Source organism: Salmo trutta, chromosome 18, assembly GCF_901001165.1.
Source record: "Salmo trutta chromosome 18, fSalTru1.1, whole genome shotgun sequence".
Taxonomy (NCBI): domain Eukaryota; kingdom Metazoa; phylum Chordata; class Actinopteri; order Salmoniformes; family Salmonidae; genus Salmo; species Salmo trutta.
In genome coordinates this window covers 58,752,256-58,770,227 of record NC_042974.1, presented here as the reverse complement: position 1 = coordinate 58,770,227, position 17,972 = coordinate 58,752,256, and the positions used below count along the sequence as shown (strand labels likewise).

Below are 17,972 nucleotides of genomic sequence, written 5' to 3'. Positions count from 1 at the left end.
AATCTGTCCTTAGGTCTGATGAGTTTTTAGTTCTAGATTTTTAGTTCTAACCGTCGTGTCTTTGTGAGACGCAGAGTAGGTGAACTGATGATCTCTGCATGTGTTTTCCACCGTGAAGCATGGCGGAGGAGGTGTGATGGTGCTTTACTGGTAACACCATCTGTGATTTATTTAGAATTACCACAGCATTCTGCAGTGATACGCCATCCCATCTGGTTTGCACTTAGTGGGACTATCATTTGTTTTTCCAACAGGACAATGACCCAAAACACACCTCCAAGCTGTGTAAGCGCTATTTGACCAAGAAGGAGAGTGATGGAGTGCTGCATCAGATGACCTGGCCTCCACAATTACCCAACCTCAACCCAATTGAGATGGTTCGGGATGACTTGGTCTGCAGAGTGAAGGAAAAGCAGCCAACAAGTGCTCAGCATATGTGGGGACTACTTCAAGACTGTTGGAAAAGCATTCCTCATGAAGCTGGTTGAGAGAATGCCAAGAGTGTGCAAAGCTGTCAAGGCAAAGGGTGGCTACTTTGAAGACTAAAATATAAAATATATTTTTATTTGTTTAACATTTGTTTGGTTACTACATGATTCCATATGTGTTTTTTCATAGTTTTGATGCCTTCACTATTATTCCACAATTTAGTAAAAATAAAGAAAAATCCTTGAATGAGTAGGTGTGTCCAAACTTTTGACTGGTACTGTACATATACATATACCCCTCCCGTAATTGGAGTAAACTAATGAACAACAACATTTAGGCTTCTACATACTATATACATTTTATGTACACAATATATTTTTCAATAGCTATATTTTGTTTGTTTTTAGTCCTGTCCTTCCTCTACCCTCAACGTCACCCATGTATTTCTTATTTACATTTACATTTAGTCATTTAGCAGACGCCCTTATCCAGAGCGACTTACAGTAGTGAATGCATACATTTCATTTCATACATTATTTTTCTGTGCTGGCCCCCCGTGGGAATCGAACCCACAACCCTGGTGTTGCAAACACCATGCTCTACCAACTGAGCTACAGGGAAGGCTTACGTCCATCCAATTTGATTTATATTTGCCATATATTTTTAAACTGTGCTGTTTCACAAAAGTTCTGAACCTATATACATTTTACAGACACAGTATATTTTACATCAGTTATCTTGTTGTTATTAGTCCCACCCTTCAGCTCCATTCTACCTCTCCCATCTATCTCTTAACACCATCCATATTGGATTTCTATTTGTCATATATTTTTCAACTGTGCTGTGACAAAGTTCTGAACCTTTCTATTCTCATAGTTTCTACAGATTGTAAATTAAAGAATTTTTTTTGCTAAAAGTATTACTATATTATTGATCGATTGACTATGACTTCTCAAATCACCTAGTAGTGCTTTCTGCAGAGTTAGCTCCAGGTAAAGGTTGCAATTCTTCAGCCATTCCTGGACCTGTGACCAAAAACATGCTACTACATATGGACAGTGCCAAAATAAAGTATCTAATTACTTTTTCTCTTCGCAACAAAGTCGGCAGAGCTGGGAAGGTTGTATCCCCCATTTTATATAACATTATATTGCAAGAATTTTGAATCTGGCTTTTTGAATACATTTTGCGTATCAGTTCATAAACCATGGAATCAGTACATCGAAAATCTCTTCAACAATTTTATAATCTATATAGCACAGCTGTCAAATTTTGGGGTCCTTAATTAAACTGGTATACTTTACTATTTACCACAATTTTCTTTAACCAATTTTGGTCGTTAATGCTGGGCCGACAGACAAGTTCCTTACTTTTTCCCAATTCCACTTCCCTCTTTCATTTGTGCGGTAATGCTGCAATTAGTTGGTTGTAATTTTGGGTAGAGCAGACATTCCCATATATTTGTGTTAGCTGCATGTATGACATAACTCCACCAGTCCTATTTAATGATATAATTTACAAAGATAATTCTTTTTTTTTTAATCAATTAGTATATTTGAGTTTAACCACAATATTTGTTGTATTATTTGTTCTGACTTTTCCGGTGGATTCAACTGAAATTCAACCAACTTTCTATGGCTTGTTTTAAGAATAGTGAGATTATATCATTTTCAAATAACTGAAAGTGAGAGGTTGTAATCTGAATAAAGGGAAAAAGGCCATTCTTGAACATGGGGTGATACATTCTTACTAATTTACTAGAGAACCAGTTCGGATTTAAGAAAACATTTTGTATGACTGAAGCCTTTAGTGAGAGGTCTAATGCTTTAATATTTAATCATTTCTGCCCTCGAATTCATATTCATTATAAAAATAGGCCCTTTTAATTTTGTCTGGCTTGCCATTCCAAACAAAATTGAATATTTTTTGCTCATTTCATAAAATAGTTTTTTCTTTTTTGAAACAGGTCTCTAGGTGTAGGCAAGACCATAAGCAAATCAGTAAACTGGGATATGACTAAAGAGTTTATCAGGGTGACTTTTCCACAAATAGACAGGTATTTTTCTTTCCATCGTAGCAAGATCTTATCTATTTTTGCTTACTTTATATTAAAATGTATTGGAGTGAGCAATTCTTTCTTTTGGGATATGTATGCTGAGTATGTCCACATCACCATCAGACCATTTTATTGGTATACTACACGGTGATGTAAAAGTTTTTTTTTGTGTGTGTGTTCCAATACGTAATATAATCCAGAGGTTAGAAAAGGTATTGAGATCCTCATTGAGGCTGTGGAGGGATCCAAATTGTGGATTTAAAAGAAAACATGAATCAGCTTACAATGACACCTTTTGTTTTTAAGCCCTGGATTTCTAACCCCTTGATATTATTGTTGGATCTGAATTTAACAGCTAAAATGGCAATAATAATGGCAATAATAAATAGATATACCGATAGTGGACAAACTTATTTTACGCCTCTTGAGTTTAAAACCTGAGAAATAGCCATTATTTCCAATTTTACACCTAGGGTTACTATACATAACTTTAACACATTTCATAAGCGATTCTCCAAAATGTAAGTATTCCAGGTATTTATAAATAAGATCCAGTCGTACAATTTCAAAAGCCTTTTCAAAGTCAGCTATGAATAGTAGAACTGGTTTCCCAGATATTTCATATTGTTCTATTGTTTCCAATACTTGTCTTATATTATCACCAATGTATCGTCCATGTAAAAAAAACCTGTCTGATTAGGATGAATAATATCCGACAAAACCTTTTTAATTCTACGCACTATACATTTGCACAGAAGTGTAAGAGGTCTCCAATTTTTTTAATGGACTGTCTTTATATACACACACACACCACTTGGATCCTGTTTCAGTAATAATGAAATAAGACCTTGTTGAGTGTCTGATTATCTACCATTTATATAGGTGTGGTTAAAACATGCAAATAATGGTCCTCTGAGTATATCTGTTACGTACGCCTCTTGGAGGGAACGCAACCCCCCGCTACATCTCAACACCCCGTGGAGTGATAAAAAGTATGTGATCGTAGGTGCGGGGAAGGACAACAGAGGCAAAGAAAAATACCTTTGGACGGAAAGGGGCTGGACGGAACTAAAGCAAAGAAAGTAAAAGTTGAAGAGGCCTTCCCACTTCTTACCTAACCTTTAGCTCCACCTGGCACGCTAAACAAAATACAGGGGGTGGTCTGCCCAGGTCTTACCTAGTGTGCATAGACAGATTAAATACTACGGGTTACGTATACCCGCAGGCCTCTTGCCGAAACACTTCCAAGGTGCATTCCCCTTCCCCTCTGGGAACAAATGAAACAGAATAACTACCAATACTTTAAGTGAAACATTTCATCAACCAAAAACACTAAGTCCTTTTGGCATACACATATCTCTGAAGGAGTGGCTACAAAATAATATCAACAAAACTTTTACTGACCACCACCACAACAACAACAACAACAACAACAACAACAACAACAACAACAACAACAACAACCAACACAGGACATAACAAAAAGAAGCTCTTCTACCTAAGGGAGGAACACTTGCTTTTATCAAGCTGGAGAACGAGTTGGTAATTGAAGAGACAGCTGTATCCCCTGATGAGAGGGAGGGGTCAGAGCGCCAATCAGCGATGGGGCCGACCAATCAGCTGCTTTTGGAATCCAGGAAGCCATTTCCTGAAATACGCACACTTACAAACCCATAACAACACAAACTGTGGAATGTAACAATATCAAAAAAGGTTTGGTATACCTCCACCGTTATGCCATCCAGCCCTGGAGTTTTCCTGGACTTAAAAGCTTTAATTGCATCAAGAATTCTCTGAAATGTGTCTTTTACATTATTAGCAGAAAAAAATCCACACAATTAGCTTTGGTTAGTAGAGATGGAGGAGACTGAAACGAAAGCATATGCTTAAAGTACTTCCTCTTTCAAAATATTGTTTGGTGAATCATGGATGACAAGTACAGTAAATTATTTTTGGTAGCATTTCTATGTTGAAGATTTTCATATTCCATCCAGTCCACTTTATATGTATAGTATATTACACTTGATCTTTGTTGAATAAGTTCCTCCATTTCTTTTTTTTTTTTTCCAACTTATTCTGAGCCTCAATGGTACAGTTTTTATTGCTATCTATCTGTACTGTTAGTCCTTCCATTTCCTTTGTTAATATGGACTCTTTTAACCTAAAAGGCTTTTGTTTTAGAGATGTGTACTGAATTGCATGGCCTCTGAAGGCACATTTTAAAGGTGTCCCATATAATAAGGGGTTCTGCTGTACCCAGAGTTGAAGTCAGAAGTTCACTAAGTTGACTGTGCCTTTAAACAGCTTGGAAAATACCAGAAAATGATGTCATGGCTTTAGAAGCTTCTGATAGGCTAATTGACACCATTTGAGTCAATTGGAGGTGTACCTGTGGATGTATTTCAAGGCCTACCTTCAAACTCAGTGCCTATGTGCTTGACATCATGGGAAAATCAAAAGAAATCAGCCAAGACCACAGAACAAAATGTTGACCTCCACAAGTGTGGTTCATCCTTGGGAGCAATTTCCAAAAGGCTGAAGGTACCACGTACATCTGTACAAACAATAGTACGCAAGTATAAACACCATGGGACCACGCAGTCATCATACCACTCAGGAAGGAGACGCGATCTGTCTCCTAGAGATGAATGTACTTTGGTGCAAGAAGTGCAAATCAATCCCAGAACAACAGCAAATTACCTTGTGAAGATGCTGGAGGAAACTGGTTTCAAAATTATCTATATTCACAGGAAAACGAGTCCTACATCGACATAAACTGAAAGACCGCTCAGCAAGGAAGAAGCCGCTGCTCCATAACCGCCATAAAAAAAGCCAACTACACATGGGGACAAAGATTGTATTTTTTGGAGAAATATCCTCTGGTCTGATGAAACAAAAATAAGACTGTTTGGCCATAATGACCATCGTTATGTTTGGAGGAAAAAGGGGTAGGCTTGCAAGCCGAAGAACACCATCCCAACCGTGAAGCATGGGGGTGGCAGCATCATGTTGAGGTGGTGCTTTGTTGCAGGAGGGACTGGTGCACTTCACAAAATAGATGGCATCATGAAGAGGAAAATATTGTGGCTATATTGAAGCAACATCTCAAGACATCAGTCAGGAAGTTACAGCTTGGTCGCAAATGGGTCTTCCAAATGGACAATGACCCCAAGCATACTTCCAAAGTTGTGGCAAAATGGCTTAAGGACAACAAAGTCAAGGTATTGGAGTGGCCATCACAAAGCCCTGACCTCAATCCCATAGAAAATGTGTGGGCAGAACTGAAAAAGTGTGTGCGAGCAAGGAGGCCTACAAACCTGACTCAGTTACACCAGCTCTGTCAGGAGGAATGGGCCAAAATTCACCCAACTTATTGTGGGAAGCTTGTGGAAGACTACCTGAAACGTTTGACCCAAGTTAAACAATTTAAAGGAAATGCAACCAAATACTAATTGAGTGCATGTAAACTTCTGACCCACTGGGAATGTGATGAAAGAAATAAAAGATGAAATAAATAATTCTCTCTACTACTATTCTGACATTTCACATTCTTAAAATAAAGTGGTGATCCTAACTGACCTAAGACAGGGAATTTTTCTAGGATTAAATGTCAGGAATTGTGAAAAAATGAGTTGAAATGTATTTGGCTAAGGTGTATGTAAACTTCCGACTTCAACTGTATGTTATGTCGGAAAAAGTCAGTTATAAATTATTCTGTCCTATAGTTATCATCCAATAGGCTTTGATTAAATTTCCAATATCCTCGCCCATGTGGAAATCCAGTAAGAGTAATATATATGCCAATTATTTGATGGTCCGACCGCATTCTGTCCCCTATCAACACATTTGGTGCCAGAGAGAATGACGACTAGCATGATTGAGCCTCCGCCATGTGTATCTCACTAGGTCAGGATATTTAAGCCTCCGTATATCCACTAGTTCCTATATATCCATGACATTTGTGATTTCCTTAAGTGCGTGAGGGTGATAGTTTGTAGTGTGATTTCCTTTACGGTCCATAGAGGTTTTAAAAACAGTATTATAATCTTCCACCATAATAATAGAGTCTTGTATTGCTTGCAGGGTTGATAAATTATTATATATTTTTAAAGAAGTGTGGATCGTATAGGATAATGAGCCACATCTGTATATGGTCCAATAACTACCTTGAGGATCTGTTTGAACAATCAAAATTACTGTTCATTAATATCATCACCCCTCTTGATTTTCTTTTTGCCCATGGGAGAAATATATTTTGCCCGTCCAGTCATTTTCCCCCACAACTTCATCTAAAATTGTTGAATGAGTTTCCTGTAAAGAATAGATATGCTTTTCCTCCTCTTTTAGCCAGGTAAATACTGATCGTCTTTTCTTATTATCTTGCTAAACCATTATAATTATAACTGACTCTACTTATTTCACCATTTACAATAATGAGATACAAGTTTCAAATCCATTTATCACAATATATGTTTGTAAACCCACCAAGGCTCTTCCTAGAGCTGGGCACCCGGTCAAACTGAGCAATCGGGGGAGAATGGCCTTGTTCAGGGAGGAGACCAAGAACCCGATGGTCACTCTGACAGAGCTATTGAGTTCCTCTGTGGAAATGGAAGAACCTTCAAGAAGGACAACCATCTCGGCAGCACTCCATCAATCAGGCCTTTATGGAAGAGCGGCCAGACGGAAGACACTCCTCAGTAAAAGGCACATGAAAGCCCGCTTGCAGTTTGCCAAAAGGCACCTGAAGGACTCTCAGACTATAAGAAACAAGATTCTCTGGTCTGATGAACCCAACATTGAACTCTTTTGCCAGAATGCCAAGTGTCACCTCTGGAGGAAACCTGGCACCATCCCTACGGTGAAGCATGGTGGTGGCAGCTGTGAGGATGTTTTTCAGCGGCAGGGACTAGGAGACTAGTCAGGATTGAGGCAAAGATGAACGGAGCAAAGTACAGAGAGATCCTAGATTAAAAAATGCTCCAGAGCGCTCAGGACCTCAGACTGGAGCTAAGGTTCCCCTTCCAACAGAGCAATGACCCTAAGCACACAGCCAAGACAATGCAGGAGTGGCTTCAGGACAAGTTTCTGAATGTCCCTGAGTGGCACAGCCAGAGCCCGGACTTGAACCCGATCAAACATCTCTGGAGAGACCTAAAAATAGCTGTGCAGCAACGCTCCCCGTCCAACCTGACTGAGTTTGAGAGGATCTGCAGAGAAGAATGGGAGAAACTCCCCAAATACAGGTGTGCCAAGCATGTAGCGTCATACCAAAGACTCGAGGCTGTAGTTGCTACCAATGGTGCTTCAATAAAGTACTGAGTAAAGGGTCTGAAAACTTATGTAAATGTGATATTTCAATGTAGCATTTGAGTCCTGCCTCAAGCAGGGCAGATGTACAGTTTCTAATAGGCCTATGGACGCATTACCGCTTGACCGACACCACTGGTATAGAGACGGGCACCGTGGAAGACTGCATAAATCCTGTCTTCAATCATTAATTTCGCTAAATGGATAGGCTATACTTTTGGCCTATTCAATAGTAGCTTTTTTGTATCGTAGGCTAATTGTCCAGTCAAAGTAGCCTATACTTATACAGAACATTTCCCTGACAATCAAGGCTAGGATTCTGCAAAAATACCAATGTGTGAAATCACTGGGAAGTAATTTATCCGATGCCCCCCATCAAGCTATATGGCGAGCTGCTCTGCGCCCCTGCATTGTAAAGGCATAGTAGCCTACATATTTAGACAAATAAACGTTGTAAATCATAGCTTAATAGCATTGCCAACTTGGCTGTTGAACTGTGAGGGACTTTTCCCCGGGAATGTCACCTAAGGTGATACAGTCCAGGAGAGACCGGACGGGTCAGGTCTTAAACACTCGGTTGCGCATCTGAGAGTTTCAAAGGACACATCATCTCATAGGTCTGTTGAAAGAGCTAAGTTTTTATATCATACCTAATTATTGATGTAGGTTTATAGGCTCATCAGAAATATCCAGATCCTGAAATCGACAAAACTAGAAACTGTTCACTCTTGGTTATGACCACTGTGTAAATCATTGGTCATTGGCACAAATTTTACCAGACCCCGGCTTGCCTGCCCATGGTAAATAATGCCTCTATAATTGAATATCGAATGACATTCATGCTTTCCTGTAAAATCTATTGATTGTTGTCTAAGCTCGTAGGCACTGAAGCTTGTGGTGATAAGTTGCATGTTATTGAGCCTATCCACAAGACTACAGGTTAAAGTGCTTAAGGTTGTAAAAGTTGTGGAAGTGGCTGTCTCACTGACCTGGGCAAATTTGGACTGGTCACATGACCCACTACCATAAGTTATTCTGTGGGTTTTATGGCAGCAGGTAGCCTAGTGGTTAGAGTGTTGGGTCAGTAAGCAAAAGGTCACTGGTTCAATTCCCCGAGCCGACTAGGTAAAAAAATCTACTGATGTGCCCTTGAGCAAGGTACTTCGCCCTAATTGCTCCTGTCTGCTAAATGACTAAAATGTAAATGGTGTATTATAACCCAAAAAGCCTCCACCAACTGGAATGGGTTGAAAAAAAACAAGGTAAAAAGAACATCCATAGGTGATAGGGAAAACTAACAATCCATTCAAGTAAAAATTGTACAAAACCAAGACTCCCACTTCAAATGTCCATATCTCAGGCTCTAGGCCAGGGCCTGAGAGGGTTGGTATGGCTTGTGACAATACTCCATTCAACTCCTCTGCTGAGAATTCTTTCAGTCTCAGGAACTGCTCTGTTGCATCCATAATGATATCTATTTTCTAGGACTTCCTCTCCACCTTGGCAGTGCCATTAATCACTATAGCTATAAAGGCCACAAATTCCACCTTCTTAACCTTTAAAATATCTGCGCCCTGCTGGTGAAAGGCATCCCCTGCAGTGAAGGCCTATCCACCACCATGGACTCTTCAGGAGCACCATTCAAACCCTCAACCCTTTTAACAGTTGTTGCATATGAAATTCTCTGGACAGCCCTGACTTTGGCCACCTCATTCTCTTTCACCTTTGTCGCGTATTCCAAAGACGTGACTTCATGGTTCCCACCACAATTGCAACATGTCACATTTTCATCACTTTTAAAACATTTGATCCTTTCCACAACTTGTACATCTTGGCTTCTCCCTTCTGCAAACACTTGAAACATGTCCAAAAGCTTTAGTGATCACACTGCATTGGTTTTGGGTTAAATGCTCTGACTGTAGTTTATATACCCCAACTGCACTTGAGAAGAGAGAGACTCCACTTCAAAAAACTAAAGAACAGATACTCTTCACTTTTTCTTCATTCACCACATGATTCACCCTACATGCATCAATCATTCCAGGAATATTTTTCATTTCTGCAACATCGACTTCCCTCGAGACGCCAGATATTATCCCCTTGAGTGGGCCTGTTCCGAAGAGACACACACGACATGTTAAACTTCTCAAATCGAGTGAGATGCAACACACGTTCCTTCTGATCCTCAGAAGTACAAAACATCTAAACAAGCCCGCCTCTCGTGATCCTCATAGCCTTCACTTTACCCAGAACTCTCCACCAGTTTGGATATCTCAAATGGATTCTTCAATTTTGGTAAGAAGGGACATTCTCAGCATTGTACGCTACTTTGCTCCATTTTCCATTCTTTTAGACAATATTACAATTCTCCTTGATTACACCATTAGATTCAAGATCCACATCAGCGTCCACTTCCGCCATCTTTTCCTTCTTCTTCCATCTGTTCGCCACTACATTGACTGTCAATGATCACATCATTGGAATGAGAAGAAAAAAAGAATCAATAGGCCTAAATAATCTTTATGTTTATTCAATTACATAATATGTAAGATAAATATCATGAAGATCAACCCATTTATAATTTTCTGTGTTGTTAGAAAGTCACAACTATTAATAGGCCAAAACGTGTGCATGGGTTGAACCAGAACTTATAATTAAAAACAATATATTTGAATAATCAAACCATTATTCAGTTTCTCGTTATTTCATATTTCCTTTAATTTAAACAATAAAAACTAAACCGTTTGTGTTGTTTGACTTCAAATTCAAATCAAATAAACAAAGAACGATCCTGTACTCGTTTTGTATCATGTCTAATATGAAATATTAATTAAAGTACACGGACCTTTAAATATATCTTATGTCAATTTCTAATTGATAACCACGAAAGTTTGTTGTTGACTAAGTAGGAAACCGTTGAACTGTCGCACGTTTTGAACGTCATGGCCGTGTGACGCCGAGGCACTTTCCGCGTTCAAAACAACTGGGAACGAGAAACTCGTGAAGCTCCGACTTCAGTGCGTTCAAAACAACTGGGAGCTCGGGAAAAAAAACTCCGTCTTGGAAAAATAATTTTGTACGTCATCCAACTCGGAATTCCAACTTGGGCCACTTTCTCTTTATTTGACTTCCTATTTTCCGAGTTCCCAGTTGTTTTGAACGCGGCAACTCTGCCTTGGCATTACACGGCCATGACGTTGAAAACAACACACTTTCGTCGTTATCGGTTCGTAATGTCAGAGAACTTGGTAGTGACATAAAATCCTCTTTCGCAAACTAGCTACAATGCTGAAGCCTGAATTGATACAGATTTTGACAGCGAGTGATTTGGTTGATTTACGAATCGACGAAATTCCTAAATTGCAGGTGGGCTTCAGACCGGGGAGTTTGTTCAGTTCGTTCACATCACAGGACAGGGAGGCGAGGTTAACGTTCACCTTCATTCCACATCAAATACTGCTCAACAAGGACCACGAGTTTTTTGAGGTAATCTAGCTGCTGCTGCTGCTAAATCTATAACCGCTGAAAAACTGAATGTAGCCTATGTGTTCTGTGTTTTTCACCAATTTTCTCTTTAGCATTTTGATGACCGCAGATAAGGAAATGCAACCAGGTCAACCGTTTCATATGATTCTGTCCATTTAACGTAGTATTGTATTCATTTGTGGATGTCCATCACTCATTTCGTATATGTAACAAATTACTATTCATATTATGTTACGAATTTTCAAAACGTTCAATATTTTAAGTATTTGCTAAACGTATATGTTCAGATTCTAGTTAGGTGGCTAACTTTAGCTAGGCAATGGGTTAGTCTTAACTAAAATAGTTAAGGTTAGGGGAAGGGTAACCATCTGTCTTATGTAACCATAGTGATTATATTATATGCTATATAAGATGGGCTATTCGGGGTAATAAAATGTATGTTTATAATAACTAAAACAATACATATTTAGTGTGGTAATACACCATCATTGCCACCACCAGCAGTGTTATAGTCACATGCAGAGAAGCTACAGCAGTGTAACTGACGTGTGTGTGTGTGTGTGTGTGTGTGTGTGTGTGTGTTAGGATGGGGACATACATAGACACCTGTACCTCCAGAACCTCTCAACCTGCCCAGCTTATGACTCACCTACAGCCAGGTAACAATATTATCATTATCATGGTGATCAACAACAGATTTTACAGTATAACCCATTCACATGGTAATACAGTGGGGCATGGGAAAGAATGACGTATGTGGCATAATGTTACAAATAGCTGATGACTGTTAAAGAGCAGTATTTTCAGATAAGTTTACTTAGTCAGGTGATAGACTTGAGTCCGTTAAAAAAAAGTTAAAGTCAGAGGCACGGTCGAAGTAACAGCTTTAACACAGTGTTCTGGGTACATGCAGTCACATTCACAAATGCAAGATGCTAAGACAAGTCACATTCAAGATATGATGGCTTCCTTAGTCTTGATTATTCAATGTCTTTCTGGCACAAAACATAAGTTTATTGTCAGTGTCTAGTTTCTGCTAAATGGCATTAGGCCTAATTGATAGAGCTGATCTTCAGCTTCTGCCTTCTCACATGGAACCAAAAGTATCTTTTGACTTCAGCTACTTTTTATTTCTGTCCCATGGTGTCCAGTATACAGATCAGCAGTTCTATTAGTACAAAGTTCAATTGTGGAGGGATTCATGAGACTGTTCTGTGTCCCGTGATATCTGGAGAAACACTGACATAGTACTTCAGACAGTTTTTTTAGTAAGTCAATTGAAGTCATTAGAATAACCTTCATGTTGACTTTCCGTATTTCTCTCTTGACCCCTCCTTTTTTTCCTTCTCTCAGGCAGTGTGAGTTCAGGTGTCATATATCTGGCTGTAGCCAGGTGTTCAGTACTGTGGAGGACTATGAGCATCACTATAACATGCTCCACAGACACGTGTGTTCTTCCTGCCAGAGGTCGCTGCCCTCCGCTCGCCTGCTCGACATCCACATCCAGGAGTGGCACGACTCGCTCTTCAGCATTCTGGCTGAAAGGCAGGACATGGTAGCTAACATACATGCACACAAACACACGTGCACACACACTCACTATGTTGCTCACTCTGGCCTTGACTTGGACCAGTCTATGCACACTGTTTCTCACTCTCTCTTTTTTCCCCCAAGTACCAGTGTCTAGTGGAGGGTTGTGGTTTGAAGTTCAGAACCAGAGAACAGAGGAAAGACCATATGATCAAGATCCATAAGTACCCTTCTGACTTCATGTTCGACAAGGCGAAGAGGATCAAGAATATCAAAATGTAAACACAAATTCAAGGGTTGTTCTCACTGTGTCCAACAGGTGGTGGAAGCGTGTCAGAATGAGTCATCTATCAGCATTGGGTAAAATCTGTGATTGAAGTATGTGTGTGTAGAGGATAAAGCATTCCCCCCTGTCTTACAGAGCGAAGAAGAATATGCCGCAGAAAGGCACAAGTATGGAGGTGTCCATGAGTGTGAGTGAACCTGAGGGTGTGTGTGAGGTGTTGCCTGACCAACCAGAGGAAGAGGAATATATGGAGATAAATCACTCTCTGGAACCAGGTATCCTGGACCCTGCAGGAATCCCAATTAACACAGTAGAGCTGCCCACAGATCATGATACTGCCCCAATCCTCTCTGTCACCATCCAGCCCACCACAAACCAACAGAGACCACAGCACAACAGAGAGAGACACTCCTACAGGTCAGTATTCACTTCAAATCTCAAATGGCACACTATTTCCTACATGGTGCACTACATTATTCTACTGTATTTCCCTTAGACCTACAGTCGATGTGCAATGACCCTGAATGCATACATGAATATAGAATAATACATTTGAAGTGGGACTGGTGAACTGCAATGCCTTTACATAGTCCATGCAATTTTTGTTATATTTTTTTAACTATGCAAAATGAAGCCAAGTCCCACAACAATGGGAGGGGTATAGCTGGATATACACAACCGCTGTCGTGGGACGCGGTAGTGCACTTCTCAGGAATGGATTGTGTATGTTTAGTGGACTGTGTTCTGTTCCACCAGGGTTCCTAGGACGGTGTGTTTCGGCCAGGGTTCTGTCCAAGGGTTCAGAGGTCGTGGCAGGAGGATTTAGAGAATCTTTAAAGGTGATGAGTCTTAGACAGGATGCGACCCTTGCATCGGTCTGGTCTGGCGTGTGTTTTAAAAATAATATTTTCGACAATAAATCATGTTTGTTAAACTCAAGATAATGTGTCAAATGTTATCGCACTGGTAATGCCCTAGCTAGCTCAACACCAATTTAAAATAAGCTACTAAAATCATTCCAATCCAGATTGAAAAGGCAAAGGCGATTACAGACCTGCCAATATGCATGCATTTTGCGTACCAGCTACGCAATTCTCTGTCCATGTAAGCAGGTACGAAATCCAAGTTAAAAGTACGCAGAAATGAATACAGCCAGATAAAAAAAAATGTAATGTGTACTTTTTTGAAAAAACACAATTCATAAAAAATAAATCCACTGAGTAAATCTAACATCACGATTCTCGAGCTGCAACACACAGACATGTACGGAGTTTGTGTCAACGGACATGGAGATTAATACATCATTATTCGACGTAGCTACCCCGTGTCTGCCCCTCCTCCTGTTTGTTGTGATGCCAAGTTTGCCGACTCAGCTGTACGTAAACACATGGACAAATCCCTTTTCGACTCTGTGTGTTGTGGAAAGGTAAACACTAATTGCCTGAAGCTAAAGTTATCGAACATAAGATGGACATTCAGTAGGCTCTAAAGTGCCAGCAGTTCACTCACATTTGCTAGTGAAAGAAATTAAATGCAAATATGAAAAAGAACGGGTCGCATTTGCGCGAGTGTGATAGAATCAAATGTATATGTCCCATTAGTTGTATTTTCCACGTAACATTATGAGGATCACGCAACCTGATAGACTAACTATAATCCACATCACAGAAAGCATTACAAAAGTATAATCAAAAATAAATATAAACATCATGGCATTAAATGGAGTCAGGAGTTTAGAAGACTGCGCGATGAAGAATGAATGAGTGTCCGGTGTTAGCTATAGAGGCAATGCTTCTAAAATGTCTTTGCACAAGATTTGAGATCAATTTCAAAAATCTGAAATGTATATGCTGCAAAGAAATACAATAGACACCTTTACATAGGCTGAAGCACCGGACTCTTCTAGCGAACAGTGTTCAGATTCCCTTTGCAGTAGCCTACTTAAGCTTTGTGTAGCCAGTTTGGTCTGTGTCGATGCGATTTTTTTTTTAAATTTAATTTATTTATTTTATTTTTTTCTCAAAAAGATTTAGCTTTTAGTGTTGATTAGGAACCGTGTCTAAAAAGCCTATACTTGTGAGCTGGCCCTAGTGGTTGGCCCTGTTTGAGAGGTGACAACGCATTCCTCTACTATAGAGACTAAACTTGGGGGCATGTGCTAATTATCTACAACGTTTTTCTTATCTCCATTCTACACTGTACATGCAATGGAATAAACATAGACCGTCTGTGCTAATTCCACAAAACATATATTTATTTTATATGTTCTGTACTCATCAGTATGAATCTATTATTTATGTTCTGTAAATACCTTTTCAGAGGACTGATCTGAACCAGGTGTGATCCATAATGTCAAAGCACATGAATCTCCAATTTGCCCCGTGCGTCTGGTACTCTAAAAAGTTTGACAGTGCTGTCAGGTCTGCGATTAGTGTTATTAGAGGCTTGCTTTAGGACCATGCTGACGGGCAGGCTGTTTAGCGGTAGTAGAGAGTATGTTTTAAGACCATGTGGACTCCTCGGAGCAGGTGGGAAGGCTGTATGCCTGGCTGGCTTTAGGACTATGGAGAGTACATGGATGCAGCTGCAGTGAAGAGCAAAACTTTTCTCTCAAAACAGTGCAGAGGTGGAGATGGCTGTAGATGTCTTGGTAACTTCTGTTTGACATAGCATGAACCTAAACTACAGTTATTAATCCCGGTGCTGAGCTAGTGCGTAGCAGCTAATTGCTTTATGACATGTTTGTAGAATGTTAAGTCCCCTGTCGACTGAGTTAACCTCTCTTGGGTATGTGGGACGTGACCGTCCCACCTGCGGGACACACTCCCAACAGCCAGTGAAATAGCAGGGCGGCAAATTCAAAACAACAAAAATCTCATAATTCAAATTTCTCAAACATACGACTATTTTACACCATCTTAAAGACACACTTCTCCTTAATGCAACCACATTGTCCGATTTCAAAAAGGCTTTACAGCGAAAGCAAAAACATTAGATTATGTTAGGACACCACCTAAACAAGAAAAGCGAACAGCCATTTTCCTAGCATGGAGAGGTGTCACAAAAACCAGAAATACAGCTAAAATTAAGCACTAACCTTTGATGATCTTCATCAGATGACACTCATAGGACATCATGTTACACAATACGAATGTTTTGTTCGATCAAGTTCATATTTATATCCAAAAACAGCATTTTACATTGGCGCGTGATGTTCAGAAAATGTTTGCCTCCCAAAACTTCCGGTGAATGTGCACATTAATTTACAGAAATACTCATCATAAACGTTGACAAAATAACGAATTATAGATATACTACTTCTTAATGCAACCGCTGTGTCAGATTTCAAAATAACTTTACGGAGAAAACACATTGTTCAATATTCTGAGTACAGAGTTCAGCCATCAATGCAAGCTATACAGTTACCCGCCAAGTTCTGGCATCAACAAAACTCTAAATTAGTGTTATAAATCTTTCCTTACCTTTGCTGATCCTCGGCGGAATGCACTCGCAGGACTCTCAATTCCACAAGAAATGTTCATTTGTTCGATAAAGTCCATCATTTATGTCCAAATACCTCCGTTTTGTTGGCGCGTCCAGAACACTATTCCAAAGGCACGATGGCGGGAGCGCAAATCAATTGACGAAAAGCTCAAAAGTTCCATTACCGTTTGTAGAAACATGTCAAACGATGTTTACAATCAATCCTTGTTGTGACATAAATAATCGATAATATTCATTACAGAAGAAAAAAAAATGCTAGCCATGAGTGAACACGCATGAAGTAACTACATGACCTCAGACAGTCCACTGCTTGAACCGGCTGTTATTCCCTCAAAATTCACCATAGAAGCCTCAAACAACTTTCTGAAGACTGTTGACATCTAGTGGAAGCCGTAGGAAGTGAAAAATGACCCCTAAGTCACTGTAGTTTAGAAAGGGAATTAATTTTAAAAAACTACAGCCTCAGATTTTCAACTTCCTGGTTGGATTTTTTCTCAGATTTTTGCCTGCCATATGAGTTCTGTTATACTCACAGACATCATTCAAACAGAGTGTTTTCTATCCAAATCTACTAATAATATGCATATTCTAGTTTCTGGGCCCGAGTAGTAGGCAGTTTAATTTGGGTATGTTTTTCATCCGGCCGTGAAAATACTGCCCCCTACCCAAGAGAAGTTAAATGAAGCTACAGCAGCCAACGTAATGGTTGGACTAAATGTAGCTTGTTTTTTGTAATCCAAATACTATTCGTTTTTACATTGTATAGAAATGCAGTAAATGAGCTTCAACTTCATAAAAATAAAGTTGAAGCTCACCCTAGGTTTATCTGAAAAAGGCAAGCCAGGAGACTAGGTCTACATTGGCCCAATTTTGCCATTCTCCCATATGATGGCGCTGCAATATCAGCAACCATTGACTTATGAGTAAATATCGGCAGCAACATGTTGCAGATGTAGTCTCGAAAACAAGACCCTAGGCAACAGTAGCTATGTTTCCATTAACTTGTCCAGTAATTGTTTTTGTCGACATTTAGAAAGTTTACATAGAAAACAGATTCGATAATTTGTGCGTGTCTAATTAACAATCTTGTGTCAATTAAAAACAGCTGGAAGTAATGACTTCACACCATTTAGGCAAATTGCGCATTTAATAAATTGTTGACGGCTTGTATGCCCCCCCACACCTACCTGTGTCTCGGGCAGCATGAATAGAATGCAGGAATTTACTAATATTTGTCATGCTGATGGACGAGCTCTCTCCACACTTTCAGTCTGTATATTTACATTGTGTCCTGCTACCATGTCCCCCATGGCAAGGGGTTGTTAACAATGATGTGCATTTGGAAAGTATGTTACGTTACAGCCTTATTAT

General features: G+C 39.7%; 1 protein-coding gene across 1 annotated transcript; it reads left to right on the top strand.

Moving 5' to 3' along the window:
* The first annotated feature begins 10,774 nt into the window (after positions 1 to 10,774).
* znf511 (zinc finger protein 511) lies at positions 10,775 to 14,036 on the top strand. The gene is made up of 6 exons (XM_029699231.1): positions 10,775 to 11,281; positions 11,867 to 11,940; positions 12,635 to 12,836; positions 12,956 to 13,089; positions 13,233 to 13,514; positions 13,854 to 14,036. The coding sequence occupies exons 1-6, from the start codon at positions 11,081 to 11,083 to the stop codon at positions 13,921 to 13,923; spliced, it is 963 nt and encodes a 320-aa protein (XP_029555091.1). The 5' UTR covers positions 10,775 to 11,080; the 3' UTR covers positions 13,924 to 14,036.
* Positions 14,037 to 17,972: the final 3,936 nt, after the last annotated feature.

Bases quoted from the DNA above. Each gene is read 5' to 3' on its own strand.
- znf511 (XM_029699231.1), top strand. From the start codon at position 11,081: ATGCTGAAGCCTGAATTGATACAGATTTTGACAGCGAGTGATTTGGTT. The intron at 13,090-13,232 runs GTAAACACAAAT...CCTGTCTTACAG, and splicing joins AGGATCAAGAATATCAAAAT to AGCGAAGAAGAATATGCCGC. The intron at 13,515-13,853 runs GTCAGTATTCAC...CTGTTCCACCAG, and splicing joins AGAGAGAGACACTCCTACAG to GGTTCCTAGGACGGTGTGTT.